The 18,082-nt window shown below is 37.2% G+C and overlaps 1 protein-coding gene across 2 annotated transcripts in view; it reads right to left on the minus strand.

Annotated features, from left to right (window-relative positions):
- The window catches only part of LOC141390126 (putative polypeptide N-acetylgalactosaminyltransferase 13), a 149,317-nt gene extending 132,872 nt beyond the window's left edge, over positions 1 to 16,445 (minus strand). The window contains exon 1 of one of the 2 annotated variants that reach the window (XM_073962766.1): positions 16,311 to 16,445. In XM_073962766.1, coding sequence (XP_073818867.1) covers positions 16,311 to 16,333 — 23 coding nt within the window. In that variant the 5' untranslated portion in view covers positions 16,334 to 16,445. Of the gene's footprint in view, positions 1 to 15,942; positions 16,198 to 16,310 lie in introns of those variants that run through there. The other variant, XM_073962765.1, reaches the window with a different exon arrangement.
- Between the last annotated feature and the right edge of the window lie 1,637 nt (positions 16,446 to 18,082).

The following is an 18,082-nucleotide window of genomic DNA, read 5'->3' on the forward strand; positions in this document are numbered from 1 at the left end:
TTTGTCTTATTTATACACCAATTGCCCAATTGCTATTGCTACGAATGAACGAAGCAACAAAATAAATAAGAATATGATACTCAAACTAAGAAAAAATATTGATGGTCAATGTAAAAAATTCTAGTGTCCGAATTAACGAGTGTCCGGATTATCGAGACTATACTGAATATATAATGTGAAATTGTCATTCCAGTTGCAACTGTTTTGTACGCCCAAAATTGTTCTTCTTAAATCCTTATATTACAAAATATGAAATTCATTCCAAATGTTTAAGATTTTCTTAGATTTTTTATTGTCCTACTTCCTTCTCCCTAAGCTAGATTAAAGTATACACGGTATATACTCACATATGACAGTTCTTTGACAAGTGGATAAAAGGTATATCCTCACACATGTTATTGTTGTTCACTTCATCATCATCGTCGTTTTAATTCTCCATTTCGTATTTTTTCTGTTTTTATTCTCTGTGACGGCCAACGTTACAATTTTTGACAAAACACAACAACAGGAAGTTACTACCAGCAACAACAACAGTGGCTGCAACATTTAATGTCCTACACTGTTGATAGTTCGTATATATCCGGGCATGTGGATATGCGAGTGAGTCGGTGCGTGCGTCCTTTTCGATGCGTATAAAACCCACACATTTTGCATTTTTCAATGCATACATTTACACTTGCAAGCCTTACCTAACCATGGCATCGGATACCAAAGTAACACTAACCACACACAGGCACACACACCCACCACCCATGGAACAGCTTAGGCATGAACACGAACACCCGTGTTCATTCGTTCGTTCGTCCGTTCATATGTACATACAAACATTCACACTTCCATGTAAAGAGAACAGATGCAATGTGAAGTGCTACAGATTTCTACTACTGACCTAGACAACGATGATGGCAAGCGACGTCGGTGGCGACGACGACAACTACAACGACGGCAACAACAAGAACAATGAAAACGAAAAACAAGTGGCGTTGTTCGCTTTCGTTTTTATCCAAAACATTGACTCACACACACACACACAACCGAATCCTTACACGGACAGTTGATGTATGAGACACGGAAACACAGAAACAAAACAACAATTGACAAAACAAGTGCAAAATTTGCCATTAAATAATGCAAAAATAGCGGTAATATTTATGTGTTGTGTCCTCTCTCTTGGCTCCTTGGCAATAAAATGAAACATTGTTCACTTGGCTGCTTTCGTCGAACATCGATGTGGTGTTTGCAACGAAACGCCAACATACAATATTGTTTCCGTTTCCACAGCAATTCCTGTGGGCTCAGCTCTCAGCGGAAACGGAACGAAATTAAAATTCATTTTGAGTTTCTGTTACCGCCGCTGTTACTGTTACCAAGAGACATGCGCTGAATGTTAATAACATTACTCCGAAAATTGTGGTGAATTGTGACTGTCTAACAGACATTTATTACAACAGAATGGAATTGGCGAATGTTAATGTTAAATTTGAAAGTATTTAAAAAAACATGTAAATGGAAACATGTTAACAGTAGTTAATGAACAGATGCTGACTGCAGTCATACACATTTGTTTATAAATAGAATGCAATGAATGCAAAGCCATCATTCCAAGATGCTAACGAATCGAGGTAAATGAATAAATACATATGTGTGTTCGTTTACTAAAAACTAGCAAAGTGCCCGGCACTTTGTATGCGGAAAGGAAATAAAAAAACAAAAAATATTTAATACCGTAATGGGGAAATCTGAAAATTTTGTGGTGCTTATATACCTATTTTAATTGATATGTAATTTCATTTAAGTACTATTTGTCACACTTTAGTTAGATTTCCCAAAAATCGGAAGTATTTTACCCCTACAAATCAGCAGCGATGTATTTCAATTTATTTCTTTCTGTCCTCTGGGTGTAAAAACGTGACTGCATTAAATATTGTCGCATAGATCTACGTTCCCATAAAGACTTTCTAAGCGTTCAGAATGAAAACCACAATTTTGTTGAAAAATAAAAACCATTTTACACAAAACCAATGCACAGTGGATCCACTTGTATGGAGAAAGTGACCAAAAATATTTCCCGTGTAAGTGTCATAGCCCAGTCAAAATAGACATGCGTATAAGGGGGAAATAGCAAAAACTCCTACAGAGCTGAATTTTGGTGGAGAGCTAGGGTTTACCATTAGAAGCAACGTCGTAAAAGTCCCCATAGATCCCATGTGTGCAAGTTATTCGGGTTCAAAGGTCATTTTTGGAGGCATTATTAAGTTTTTTTAACTTTTCTCAAAAACGGCAAGAGTTAGCAAAAGCCGGCTAAAGTAAAAGTTGTAGATTTAATAATTGTCTACAAGAATGGTCTTTATGATTTTTAAAAACGACTTACCATTTCCGAGATATCGCGATTTAAATTCAAATAAAAAATTATGAGGCGAACCGGTTAAAGTAACAACACTAGGTACTTCCATAAGCTTTCAAACGATATCCACTTGCAGTAATCGGTTCAGTAGAACCGGGTCTAACCCGGTTTTTATATTTGGCCTTTCGGGTCAAATAACCGGCGAACCGGATCCGCCACCCTTGAAAATTATATATTTTCGTAATCGTTGGGGTCGTTTCCCGCTGGCCTTTCGATTACACATGTGGGTTAAATGGACTATTTTTGCATAAAATGACTCTAACATTGAATAACTCTACTAAACACGCTCCGATTTTGTTGGAATTTTTTTAAAAGATAGGTATAATTTTGCTCTTTAAGAAAATATATATTTTTTGGGGAGACAGACCCGGTTACTTCGCTTATTTTAGCCGGTTCGTCTGAATATTTCATATTTCACTTATAAGTGCATAAAAATCATGTGTTTTTTAGAACACCTATGTATATCTCAAGAATGGTTCCTTCTAGGAAAAAAAATTTAAAGATCAAACTTGAAGATAATTTTTCTGTCCACAGTATTTACTTTAGTCACTTTTTGATTAGATCAACCGTTTTAAAAAAATAAATCCGAAAACCTAAAAACCCTTAAAATTTGACCTTTGACCACGAATAACTTTTTTTGCACACATGGGATCGATGGGGACTTTTAGGACGTTGCTTCTAATGGCAAACCTTAGCTCTCCACCAAAATTCAGGTCTGTGGGAATTTTTTATATTTCAATGTCTATTTTGACTGGGCTATCAAGCTAATGCGCTGGGTGCAGCTTTGTGCTGCTGCTAAGATTGTTATACGAAACCATTGGGGGTAGCATTCTCCCCTTTTCCCCTCTGGAGGGGGTATATGGTATGATGCAAACGGAGGCATGGGGAAACAAAACAATCTACAAAACATCATAAAAATCAACGAATTTACCGGGTTAAAAATATCAACATTTTCGTCTGAAAATTAGTAAAATTTCAATAAAGATCTCATAGCGTTCATCCTGGAAGACACGTACCTCCCACGTAAGCCATATATGAAAGAAGAAGAATTCTTGACCATTCTATTGTTGCCAAATATGTTAATGTACGTGGTCAGATAACAAATTTATACCCTAATATATCCATAGAAACCATATTTTGGGGCAGCTTTATTCTGCGGCCCACCATTTAAAGACCTGGCACTAGATGATAACTCATATTAATACTGGATAATCTTAAACCCATGACCTACATTGGAATATTATACCTGAGGTGGGCACTGGTGGGCATCATGACTATAACCTTCGGTCAATTTTAAGTATATGACTGAATTGGCATTAAAAAATACACTAAGAAAACATACAGCTAACTAGAATTCCACAACACGTTAAAACAGTATCTGATAAAAACAATTAAGCTATTACCTCCTGTTCGAAATACGTTCGAACAGAATCATATTTTTGTATTGATAGCAGCTAGACGTTTAGGTTTAGAAGATCTTCTTTCTTTCATAGATCATAAATTGTATTTTTATGGTTATGAAAAGAACACTTGATATTTAGAGCTCTTTTCCTTTCTAATACATTTATTCTTAGTTGAATAGGCTAGAGAAATATTATTTTTAGTTTTACGAGCGTCTCAAGTGCAGTGGGCACTTATGCCCTTTGTTCTTATCTGCTAATGTAGCGACCCTTTGCGGGGGTAAATAAAATATGAATAGCCCACATTAGCGTTAAGTAGTTTAGTAAGATATGATTGTATAGACCTTAAGATGATTGGAAATAAAGAATATTCAGTGTTGTACAAACATTCATCGTGCGCGTTTGCTTCTAAAAACACCTCCTCCTTCAAAATCCTTTTTAATATTTTGCAGTACGTATTAGTTTCGCAAACTTTTTAATATATTTACTTGCATGTAAATTGTAAGTCATACTCACAACAAAAAATATTAGTCGAATGTTCCGACTATTGGAACCACTGTGCAATAGTACAATATCCAACAGAATTTTTAAACCGCAGGACTTTATCTCAAATTTTACAGTTTTATCCCTACTTGTTCGCCCAATGTCATTACATATAGAAACATGCTATACATTTTAAGTGCGAACTTTCATAACCATTGTGATCTAATCTCGACAATGACTCTCATAACAAATTTCATTGCGCTGGATTTACCAGTTCATTCATAGCAGTGCTTCAATGTGTAGTGCAACCCTATATACCAACCATGATTCCCATTGCCAGTTCTATCAGTTCCCCGACCATATGTATATTAACCGCACACAAGAACAGTGCCTCTAATTATAGAATTCGAGCTCTGCCCCTACACCAAATACCTAATTTAAAACGATTTAGTACCTTTCGTATATTTATGGAACGTATTTCTTAAAAAAACCTCCATATACCGACGCTACACACCAACACTCACCCTGACACCAAATGAGTACCATTAAGCTGCAATGACAAAATTGGAAAAGAAAATATCTTTGGTCCAACAGTCGGGAAATTCAGGCTCCACAGTGAAACATCTGACTATGGTATGAGGCTGATAGACTTTGCAGCTCCAAAAATCATGGTAGTTAGCAGTACCTAATTTAAGCATCTTGATATTCATAAGACCACCTGGCTTTCTCCAGATCAAAGAACAAATAAACAAATTGATAATTTTGAGATAGATGGAAGACATTCATCGAGTGTGTTGGATTTACGATCGTTCCCAGGAGTAAACTCATATTCATACCCGTCTAAACGTTGCAAATAAGGCACGAACAGACTCAACGCGGAAGTTGGACATCTATAGGCTGCAAACACAACAGATAGCCACAGCATATTCCACTCAACTAGCCCAATTGCTTAATCAAAGCACTCCTTGTCCCGATAACATAACAACACAATGGCAACATATTGCCCACTCCATGCAAACAGCCGCAAAATCCATACTTGGATACCAGAGACCTCCACCAAGGAATCCATGGTATGATCAGGAGTGTCGTGCTGCCACCGAAGAGAAAAATGCGGCATATAGGGCTACTTTACAATCCGTAGCAACGCGTAGCGCACGAGAGAGATACCGGGAGAAAAGGAGAGAGGAGAAAAGTCTTTTCCGCAAGAAAAAGAGAGAAATGGAAAAGCGGGAGTGTGAAAAAATCGAGATGTACAGGAGCCAGAATGAAGTCCGAAAATTCTACCAAAGAGTGAAACATCAAACAGATTGCTTTGGTACAGGTACATCCTCCTGTAGAGACCAGCAAGGTAATCTGGTAACTGATACAGATAGCGTGCTCAGGATATGGAAGCAACATTCCTCCAATCTGCTGGTATCCAATAGTAGCGAAGACGATGATACCACAGATCCAATCCCAGAAGATGGTATAAAATGTATACCGCCCGGCCAAAATGAGGTAAAGACAGCAATCAACCGGCTGAAGAATAATAAAGCAGCAGAAGCCGATGGCTTACCAGCCGAGCTGTTTAAAACCGGAGGCGAGGCGCTGATAAGGTGTATGCATCAGCTAGTTAGCACCATCTGGTAGGAAGAACGCGTACCCGAAGATTGGAACCTGAGCATCCTGTGTCCCGTCCACAAGAAGGGAGATAAGACTGTATGCTCCAACTATAGGGGCATACGTCTTCTCCCTATTGCCTATAAGATAATGTCAGGGATATTGTACGAACGACTAAAGCCAATGGCCAACGAAATAATTGGACCATACCAATGTGGCTTTAGACCTGGCAAGTCCACCATTGACCAGATATTTACCCTGCGGCAAATCCTAGAGAAGACCCAAGAGATGCAGATCGACATATTTCACCTTTTTGTCGATTATAAAGCAGCATTCGACAGTCCCCTCCGATCAAAGGTATTCCACGCAATGTCTGAATTTAGTATCCCCGCAAAGCTCATCCGGCTTTGTAAGATGACTTTAACTGATACTAGGTCCTCAGTTAAAATTGGAAAGAACCTCTCCGAAGAATTTTGTACCAAAAGAGGTTTCAGACAAGGAGACAGCCTTTCGTGTGACCTATTCAACATTTTGCTGGAAAAGGTAATACGAGATGCAAATGTCAAACGAAATGGCACAATTTACACCAATAGCCACATGTTACTTGCCTATGCTGATGACATAGACATCATGGGACGATCAGTAAAGGAAGTAACTGATACCTTTAGGAAGGTCGAAGCAGAATCTGTGGAAGTTGGTACCTACAATTTTGAGGTAGTTAAAGACTTCGTCTACCTCGGCACTGCCATAAACACAACAAACAACATCAGTTGTGAAATAAGAAGAAGCATTGTATTGGCCAACAGATAGATGCTACTATGGTCTAAGTAAGCAATTTAAAAACAAAGCCACATCTCGTCAATCAAAAATAACACTATACAAAACGCTGATACTACCCGTGCTAATGTATGGCTCCGAAGCATGGGTACTTGCGCAAGCAGATAAGGCAGTGCTTGGTGTGTTTGAGAGGAAAATTCTTCGAAAGATCTACGGGCCGATTTGCGTTGACGGTGAATATCGACGTCGTATGAACCACGAGCTATATAAGCTATACAAAGACATGAATATAGTTAAACGTATCGAGATGCAACGATTGCGTTGGCTAGGCCATATCATGAGAATGAGCGATGATGAACCCTCTAAAAAGGCGTATGAATACATGCCCCATGGCGGTGCAGGCAGGCCTAAGCTTCGATGGAGCAAACAAGTGGATGAAGAAATGGAAAGGCGCGGTATTCCAAAAAGTCAAGCGAAAAACAGAGGGGAATGGAGATCTTTTCTTAGTTCGGTCTATGGAACAAATGTTCTGTAATGGGCCAACTAAGTAAGTAAGTAAGTAAGGTCCTCGGTTAAAATAAGAAGGAACCTCTCCGAAGAGTTTATTACCAAAAGAGGTTTCAGACAAGGTGATGGCCTCTCGTGTGATCTTTTCAACATTCTGCTGGAAAAGGTTATACGAGATGCGAAGGTGAAAAGAAGTGGCACAATATATACAAATAGCCATATGTTACTTGCTTATGCCGATGACATTGACATCATAGGTCGATCGGTAAAGGAAGTAACTGATACCTTTGAAAAAGTCAAAAGGGAATCTGCTAAAGTGGGTCTGGGTAAACGGCTAGAAGACAAAGTTAATGGTGTCGTTGTGCAATGCGTCCATAGAGATCGGGCCAACTCTAAATGTTGGTTCCTATAATTTTGAGGTAGTAAGGGACTTCGTCTACTTCGGCAACGCCGTAAACACAACCAACAACATCAGTTGTGAAATACGAAGAAGAATAGTGTTCGCCAACAGATGCTACTTCGGCCTGAGTAAGCAGTTTAGGAATAAAGCCACATCTCGTCAAACAAAAACAACGCTTTACATATACAACGACATCAGTATAGATAAACGTATCGAGATGCAACGATTGCGTTGGCTAGGCCATATCATAAGAATGAGCGATGATGAACCCGCTAAAAAGGCGTAGAAGTACGTGGCACATGGCGGTGCACGAGGAATTGGCAGGCCTAAGCTTAGATGGAGCAAACAAGTGGATGAAGATATGAAAAGGCGCGGTATTCCAAAAAGCGAAGCAGTAAACAGAGAGAATTGGAGATCTTTTCTTAGTTCGGCTTATAGAACAAATGTTCTGTAATGGGCCAGCCTAAGTAAGTATGGTACGTATATCCACAACCACATCCATATCTCAACCATACATACAAACACCGAAATTAATACCAAATTTCCGAATTCCCCTCTATTCCTACACCCGCTTTAAAATGTATTATAACATAAGCACTAATTTCCAAGATTTCTTTCTGATCTCCATTTTAGAATTTTACATCTATATTTAAAAAATAACCAAAAGGTTAAAAATTTAGTTGCACTTAACACTCCTCGAACACATATGTAAGTACGAATTTCCAAAACTACCACAATATATCAATCCTACACTCTAATTTCAATTCCAAATTTCTGGATTGCAGCTCTATCCGTCTACCAAGATCCTAATTGTACAAAATTTAGTGCCATTAAGTACTCTTTGTACCCGTAAGTCCGGATATCCAAAACTACCTCAATTCTACACTTCAACACCAATATTAGTTCCAAATTTCAGGATTCCAGGTCTATCCGTTCGCACAAATCCAAAATATACCAAATTTAGTACCATTTTGAACCGTTCGTACCCATAAATACGAATTTCCAAAACATCCCCAATCCTATACTCCAACAGCAATCTTTATTCCAAATTTCATGATTGCAACTCCATCCGTTCACCCAAATCACCATCGTACCAAATTTAGTACTTTTTGTACCCATAAGTACGAATTTTCAAAACTACTTCCATTCTACACTCCAACGGTAACCTTAATTCCAAATTTCAGAATTTCAGCTCCATCCGTTAGTACCATTTAGAACTTTTCGCAACCAAAAGTACGAATTTCCAAACCTACATTAACCCTATATTCCAACAGCAATCTCAATTTCAAATTTCAGGATTTCAGTTCAATCCGATTACCCAAATCCTAATTGTACTAAATTTAGTACCATTTAGTACATTTTATACCCATAAGTACGAATTTTGCAAAACTACTTCCATTCTACTTCCATTTCCAGTTGTTGTTACGACATGCGTCCCTATTTTATAACATGGCCTTGCCAACCCAATCGTTGTATCTCGCTACATTTAACTATACTGATATCGCTGTGTAGTTCATACAGCTCGTGGTACATGCGACGTCGATATTCACCGTCAAAGCTTACTGACCGATAGATCGAAAAAATTTTCTCTCAAACACACCAATCACTGCCTTCTCTGTTTTCGCAAGTATCCAGGCTTCGGAACGATACATTAGCATCAGTGTTTCGTAAGTGTGATTTTTGTTTAACGCAATATGGCTTTGTTTTTAAGACGTTTACTTACGCCAAAGTAGCAAATACCATTTTCTTAATTCACAACTGATGTTGTTTGTTGGGTTTATGACGGTTCCGAGGTGGACGAAGTCGTTAACTACATCACAATTATAGGTACCAGGTTCCACAGTGGGTCCTGTAGTCGTAGTCGTTCACATTCTCGCAGTCGTTCTCCACGCTCGAATATACGAAGTACACTTGTTAACATATTCCGATTGAGTTCAAACTTTGGCAATCTTAATTTTTAACAAAACTAAAAATTTTAGGAATGTGCCACATAAAAAAATCCGACATCGATTTTTCCCTTTGAGTTAAAACCAGTCTATTGGTGACTTATCCAAACTGGTCTATCAAAAAGAATTGTCCGATACATTTGGTGAATGTGTTGATATTGTGAGCATTGAACAAATTGTACTACGTGGTTTTGAATTCATTGTCATGAATCGTCGTCAAGATGTTTACAAAGTCGGGCGGTGTGTGCACTCAATACCATCTTCTGGGATTGCATCTTTGGCATCTTCGTCGTCTTCGCTAGTATTACCGTTTTTCTTCTATACTTTTCTCTCGATATCTCTCTCATGCTACTGATTGTATAGTAGCCCTATATGCCGGATTCTCTTCGATAGCAGCACGACACACCTGGTCATGGTTCCTTGGTGAAGGTATCTGGTATCCAAGTATGGATTTTGCGGTTGTTGTCACTGAGTGGGCAATACTTTGCATTGTACTGATATGTATCGGGACGAGGAGTACTTTGATTAAGCAATTGGGCCAGTTGAGTGGAATATGCTGTGACTATCTGTTGTGATTGCAGCTTACTGATATAAGCTGTGTCTTTCGTACTTCATTCGCTGCGTTTAAACCTCGTTTAAGCCACCACCAGCGTTAATGTTTACTCTTCAAAACGATCGATGAATGTCTTTCATCTTCCATAACGTAATATCATTCGAATGTAAGATGTTTCAATGTGGAGTCTGAATTTTCCGACTGTTTTTCCAATGATGTTCTCCATTCCAATTTTTCCGTTAAAATAGCTTGGACTGTTTATTCTAAGCGCTAGTAAAATACATATATATTTTTTAACTATGCTCACTCTTATTTTCAGTGGGACATGAGCGCAAATAAACTGATGTTGAAAATGTATGTAGCTTTTATCCGAATTGTACCAAGTCTTTCAGCCACTGTGGCGAAACTGGAGACCAGATGTTTTAACCTTCGACTAACAACACATTCGCAACCAAACTAATGCTTTATGTCATGGCAGCTATAATACAATGCGTTACCTATAAGTTGTGTTGTGATGTCTTCAAAAATCCATCGTACTTCCTGTATGCACGTACCTTCTCTATGAACAGACCGAAAATTGCTGGTGCTAATTCGCAAATCATGGTCCTATAAAAGTTTGCAGGGTAGTTTACATTTTTCATGGTAGGTTTTTTATACCCTCAGCATTTATGCTAACGAGGGTATATGCATCTTCATGCGGGCAAAATGTACTTACTTAGCTGACGTTTTACAGAACATTTGTTCCATAAGACGAACTAAGAAAATATCTCAATCATCTCTATTTTATTTTTATTTCAAATTCCATTTATAATACAAAGCCAATATGGCCATTGAAAGTATTTTTTGACTATGATACACCTGAGAGATATAATATATAAAAATATGTATATTCTTTAAAAATTCGTAAAAAATTAAAACTAAAATAAAAATATTAATAAAAAAACATGAAAAATGTTACAATATTTTAAATATTTATGAAAATCAAATCTGTTGTTGGTTCCCCAGCCGTCAAAAGAGACATTTAAAATACATATTAAACTATATCCAAATGTCCTGTGAATAGTAACCAAATCAATATCAAAGTACAGGAAATGTGCAAGAAATATTAAGAAAATAGCTCTTAGCTTTCAAACGAAATGCATTATTACTATGTGAAAAGATACGCAATTCCAATGGCAAGAAATTCCAACACCTTGAAACACGCACTAAAAATGATCTCGCGTATATGTCTTTCCAAATCATAGGAATAAAAATCTGACGATTTCTGGAGAAGTGTGAAAAACAAACATTCGTCTCAAAGCAGGAAGTCTGTTACTCCTAATCAAGTTATAAAATAGAAATTTAACAAACATCTCGAAAGAACTTCCAAGAAAGCGAATAACGTGAGAAGAAATGTGATTAATTCGAGGGATATTGAAAACGAAGCGCGTAATGGTATTGACAACTCTCTTAAGTCTGTCAAAATGAATGCCAATTGTACCCGAATACACCTCAAGACCATATAATACATTTGACAATAAGAGTGAATTAGCTAAAATTAGTTTAACACGTTGAGGAAAGTATAAATTAGACCCATAGATTCTTCGCAAAGTACCCCATTTGCTGGGGAACTGCCTTTAACACCCGTTAAAGGTAGTGAGCTAACTTGTGCCGCGCGTTCACCCATAAGAACGTTAAAAACTTGAGTTTGGGCGTCGGGTTAGTAACCCTCCCCTAGAAAAAAGAAGCCTACTATAAAACAAGTAAAAATGTATCAGTCGGCTTTGCCGACAGAGATATACCCTCAGCCTGTGTTGAGACAAACACATCTTTTCCCAAAATTTTGAACTCGAAAATTATGGGAGTATGAAAGTATGGATTGAATTAAAGCTCAACAAATTGCGGGAGATATCGATAGATAGGGATTTTGTACAATACTTGCCTACGAAAAATATAATATCGCTGTAAAGAGGGTCAAAACCTTCGGTAAAAATTTCCAAAGAATCCTCGAGCAGAAATTTACAAAATTTCGCGGGTACCATTTGAGCGAATATTTTCAAGGTTTTGTGGGTGAGGTAACGGAAGGAGTGGACCTTTAAGCACCACCTTCAAATTTCATCTAATATTCGACGAAATAGTACGGTATCTAAATTTGGTCGATCGGTTCGAGCTCTCCAGCCACTATGTATGGTGATACAGGGGTTTTTACACGTTTCGGACTGTTTTCTCAAGAAGTATGGACTTGCCCCTGAAAAAACTTTTACTGACTTAATTGAGGCAGCGAATGCAAATTGCTTCAACAAAAATGAAAATAATTCGATAGCAGGTCTTAAAGTGAAGTAAACCGAAATTTTGTGTGGGAGGTACCCGAAGGAATGGATAAATATAGTCCATATTCGAACCTGATGTATATTTGGTAGACATAATAGGGTGTGCCAAATCGGTCACTCCCTTCAAGGTCTGGGAGGTCTCAAAGGAGTGGACCGATTGACCCCACTTTTGTAGGGGAAATACCGTAAGGAGTGGACCGATATAACCCATCTTCGAACTTGAACTAAGTTTGGACAAAATATTACGAAAGCCAAATTTTGGACCTATTCGGTTGATCCGTTCGAGAGTTATCGTGCTCTCCAGCCAGCCAGTCAGGCATGGCTAAATCAACTCCAAATTGTCTGAAACACATTTTGTCTAACCATACTTTGGGTCTAAAACCATTACTCCGATGAGGCATATTTTGCCTGTATGAAAGTGTATATACCGTCGTTAGCATAAATGCTGAGGATATAAAAACGAAAAAAATCGAAATAATGGTTTTAGACCCCAAGTTTGTTTGAACGAAATCCGTTTCAAACAATTTTGAGTAGTTTTAACTATGTCCGTCCGTCTATCAGGCTGGCTGAAACCGATTTGGTCTAGTTGGCAGTTGTAATATTTTGCGCAAACTTAAATCAAGTTCTGAAATGTGTTATATCGGTTCGAAGGTGGTGCTCCCCGACAAAACTTGTACGCGCTATATCTCATACACGGAACGACCGATTTGGTCCAAACTTTGAAACTCGAAATAGTTTGTCCAAACTTAGTTTATGTTAAAAAGTGGGCCCTATCGGCCTACTGATTGTTCAACATTTTTGTTTAAGTGCTGTTAAGGGTCTGTTCAAGAATCCTTTGGGAATTTTTACGGAAGGTACTCACAGTGTCCCTGTTTACAGCGATATTATGTTTTTCGTGGGTAAGTTCATTTTTCTGATATACACTAAATTATATGGCGACCAACTGAAATGACTGGTGGGAGCTATATCCATATTTTGGTCGGCAATTTCATAAGACCAAAATTCTGAAAATCCCCTAAATATATACTTTTTTGAGAAAGAAGTGTTTCAGTTCACATAAGCTGAGGGTATATCTTTTTCGGCGTCTGATACTTTTTTACTTGTTATTTTAGATGTGAGACACTAACCAGGCATAATTTACGAGGCGTTAAAAAGTATCAGTACTTTTAAAAATACAAAAAAAAAATAAATTTGTTATGGGAGATATATTATGGAGTGGTCCTACATATATATAGTCCATATAAAAAATGATTTAAGTATGAAAGAAATATTATGATGCGCAAAGGTTGAGCTAATATCAATCAATCATGCTGTAATTATCGTGCCCTTCAGACACTTTAGTTGGTCACCGCGAATTTTTTAGAGCTTTTGAATTATTAGAGCATACCCACGAAAAACATATCGTTGTAAAAAGGGCCACGATAAGTGTTTTCGGTAAAAACTTGCAAACGATCCTCGAACAGTCCTTAAACTGCACTTAAACATAAATTTTGAACTTTTGTGAGGGAGGTACCCGAATATATTTTCCATATAGACTTTCTTGGAATTCGATGTACGTTTCAAATAAATTTCACGATGTTTAAAGTTTCGTCAAATTCCACTCAATTCAGCAGTCATTCGTGAAGGCGGGGTTATTTAAAGCTTTAGGGGCATTATCTCAGAACAAAATTGTACCGCGTTAATAGGAGCCGCTTACACAACATGCTGCAAAAAATTTTATGACGATCCGAAAAGTGTTATTAAACTGAATTTGTGTCAACAATTTTGAAATCGGTTGAGCCGTTCTAAAGTTATCATGCTCACCATTTTAACGGACATTTTTGAACTTTTGTGGAGAGGTACCCGAAAAAGTGGAACGATATTGCGTATCTTTGAACTGGATTTAAGTTTGGACAAAATATTACGAAAACCAAATTTTGGAGCAAATCGGTTGATCCGTTCGAGAGTTATCGTGCCAGACATACGGACATGGCTAAATCGACCTAAAATTTATTTGAAACGGATTTCGTTTAAATAAACTTGAAGTCTAAAATCATTATTTCGACTAGGCACATTTTTGTCGTATCAAAGAGTATATACCCTCTTTAGCCTAAAGTCTGAGGCTATAACTTATTCCGCAAAAATAGCATTAGAGGATTCGTTACTCCCTTTCTGTAATAATGGGACAATGTGATGTAAAACTCCATCTATCATCGCCAATGTTACCCATCCAACTGCTAGAAAATACTAAAATTAAATTAGTTCATATCGTTCGCAATGCCCAAAAACTTCTTTGTTTGTGTTTAACCACGCGTTGATGAATGTGTGAAAAATTTAAAAATCAAAGTTCAAATTTCACCCTGCAATATTGAACTGTTTCGGTACGGAACATAAAAAACGATTAATATTTTATTCTATGCGCTCAAATTTCTAAAAAATCAACATTACAACTAAATATCAAAGCTATCAATTCCATTATCAAATTTTGCAAAATAACAACAAAAAACCTATTGTTGCTTCGACAACAAACACACGGACGGAACGAACAAATATGAAGATACCAAATGGTGAAATCAATCATTGTCAGATTTTATAAATCACGGTCAACAAAACACACAAAAACCCCAATAGCCAGCCCTACCAGAACCAATGCAGGTTGGTTGATACTTTACATTTTTGTTTTACGTGCTAAAAAATACTCGGCAATCCATTGTTGGCGTTATTAGGGTTTGGTTTTGTTGTTGCTGTTCGCTTCCGGCAGAAACAAAAAACGGGGCCAATTTTTTTCTCGCTATCCGTGAAATGTCGATTTTTCATTCGTCATTTATTGTTTCGTTGGCGTTTACATATTTAAATAGAAGATAATAGAAGATGGACGCTTTTCGACTGACGCGTTACGTGCTGCCAGGCCGACAGTCAGAATGTGCCACGTACAGAAGTCGATGTCCATTAGTTTGCTTTTGTTCGCTGAATAAAAAATGATGCTGCATTTTAAAAAATTTCGAATATTCCCTTCGTCCACTTTTGTGGTGTGTGTGTGTGTGTGTGTGTATGTATGGATTATAAAAAGTCCATCCGCTACTAGGGAATTTTAAATCCTTTTTTCCTAGTGATTAGAGTCACTCAATTAAAAATGAATTACAAAAACTGTCGAGGGGTGTGGGTAGAGTAATTTGAATTTTATGCGGTTTTTTTATTTTTTTATGGATGCAAAGTATTTATGGGGAAATACTTTGCCAATCACTTTGGGTATTTTTATTTTTTAAAGGGCAAAAATAATGGAGGTTCGCTTAAGTCAGTTGTTACATGGGTGAAGTTAAGTTCTATGTATCCTAGACTAAACTCTCTCGGTGACATTTATTATTCACACTGGAATTGAAGACGGTGTTCGTTTTGCTTTCGATTTTTTCACGGCTAGTTAAAATACAACTGTCGCCCAACTTTTTGTCTAAATCTCAGCATAAAGAAAGAAGAATAACTTCTTTGTTCCAGTTAAAACTTTCCCAATTAAATATGAGGATTAATATGTAATAGTGTCTAATAGCTAAGGAAAGGCAAAAAATTAGAATGCACACACACATTTACCTGAAAACAACGAAAAACATGCAGTATATGGGATTTTGCATACATAGCCATTCTGCATAGAGCCACATCGACCGGATTTTCCATTTAGCAAAAGTTCTAAATATAGACATGGCTCGGAACATCTCTGTTGAAGGCTAATAGTTTTTAGACTTCTATGGTTGGATAGATACATATATCGTCCGTTCTTATATATTAGACGTTGTAAGCAAAGCTTCCGGGTTCATTTGGTAAATTTACATACACATTTTTTGCCGAATTTTGTAAAAAAAACAACTAAAAAAGTGTCAATAAGCAGTGACAACAGAGCTATAGGGATATTCTCTGTTCACCCATAACACGATATGCCAACTTACATGTTTGCTACTTACTTGGTTGGCCATTTACAGGACATTTGTCCTATAGGTCGAACTAAGAAAAGATTTCCATTCCTCTCTAGTTGTTGCTTTATTTCTCCAAATTGGAATATCGCGCTTTTCGATCTCGTCTCCCACTCATTTGCTCCTTCTTCCTATGACATGGCGTTGCTAACGCAATAAGTTTAACTATACTCGGGCCTAATTATGTGATTCGATATCGAGTTGTTTCGACCCGAGTACTCAAAATTGGGATGACAACATTCGTTATCGAGTGAAATTATCGAGTAATTGAACAAAAATGTGTAATTTCTCGTAGCCAAATTGCCTATCGTAAACAAACAAAATGAAAGATTTCTCATTGTCTTTTTGTTTAAAATGTAAAAATTGTTGTTTGTTGTCGTTTTATAGAAGAAAAATAAAATTATTAAATACATGTCAGCATTTTTTTTACAAAATATAACAAGAGAAATTGGGAAAAAGTTAGAATTAAAATAAATAAAGTAATGTATGCACTTATTAACCAAAAATTAGTGTTTGCTGGCGTTAAAAAATAAGCATTTCTGAAAAAAAAATTATTTAATATTTTGATTTTTCAAAATAGTCTGGCTTAATCTCTTTTGTTGTTTTAATATTTAAAACAACAAGTTTATTAGTGGAGAAGGTTTGGCATTGTTCGCCAAGGGGTAAGGCAAGGAAGACTAGTTTCGATCCACGCCACTGGATCTCATCAGTTCCTTTGTTTCTTGTTTGTGGATATTCTCCACCGAAGTTATTTTTCAATAACTTCTTCAACAGGAAACTGTTTATACCCAAACATCAATCGTCAGCTCGAAGTATAAACGTAAACAAAGAAAAACCTTCAATGAGAAGTTTTTCTTTGGTAACCTAACACAACTTCGACGAAAGTGTTTACGAAACAAAGCAAACCTTCTTCCACTCGTATATGTCGTTGATTTTTCAACGAATGCACATACCCAAATGCTGTTTGGTAGCTTATATACCAACAACACACAAAACCGTCCCAGTGTTTCTCAAATAGAACATTGGTGGTAGAATAATCATTGTAGACCCCGCAAACAATATTCTTGATCAGCGTGCAATTCTACATCGATATAGACATGTCTGTCCGTCTGTGGAAATCACTCTAGCGTCCGACGTAGGTGGATGAAATTTTGGGAAAATCTATTATATGTACGTAGGACTTTTGGTATTGAAAGCGGGCTATGTAGGTCCACGCTTTCGTATAGCCCCCATACAAAATGACGCGTGACCCGTCGTCGTTTTAAGAAATTTTTAAGATATTTGTCCCATTTTACCATCGAATTGGTTGTAGTTTGGTACTTTGTGCCTCAAGAGGCCAAAAACATTCCTGCCAAAGTTGGGTTATATAGGTCCACTTTTGGTAGAGCCCCCACATAAGGCCCCTTATAAAGTACGCGTCATTTTAATATATTTTGAATGTATTAGTCCCATTTGACAACAGAATCGGTTGTACCTTTGTATTTTGTGTTTCCAGAGGCTAAGAAACATTTCTACCATAAAATGTTTATATAGGTCCACGTGTTGATATAGCCCCCATAATACGATATCTCCCGATTTTCGATATTTTGATGGTTTTATCACACCGAGATGGCTGAAATTTGGTATTTAGTCTTCTTTAGGCGTATAAAACTTTCCCCCAGAAATTTGTAGGTATAGATCCACGCCATTATATAGCCCCCATAGAATGGTACCTTCCGAATTTTGGTATTTTGAAGGTTGTGGCCACATTAATACACCGAAAT

Source organism: Musca autumnalis, unplaced genomic scaffold, assembly GCF_047663935.1.
Source record: "Musca autumnalis isolate F117 unplaced genomic scaffold, ASM4766393v1 scaffold_1, whole genome shotgun sequence".
In the NCBI taxonomy this organism is placed as follows: domain Eukaryota; kingdom Metazoa; phylum Arthropoda; class Insecta; order Diptera; family Muscidae; genus Musca; species Musca autumnalis.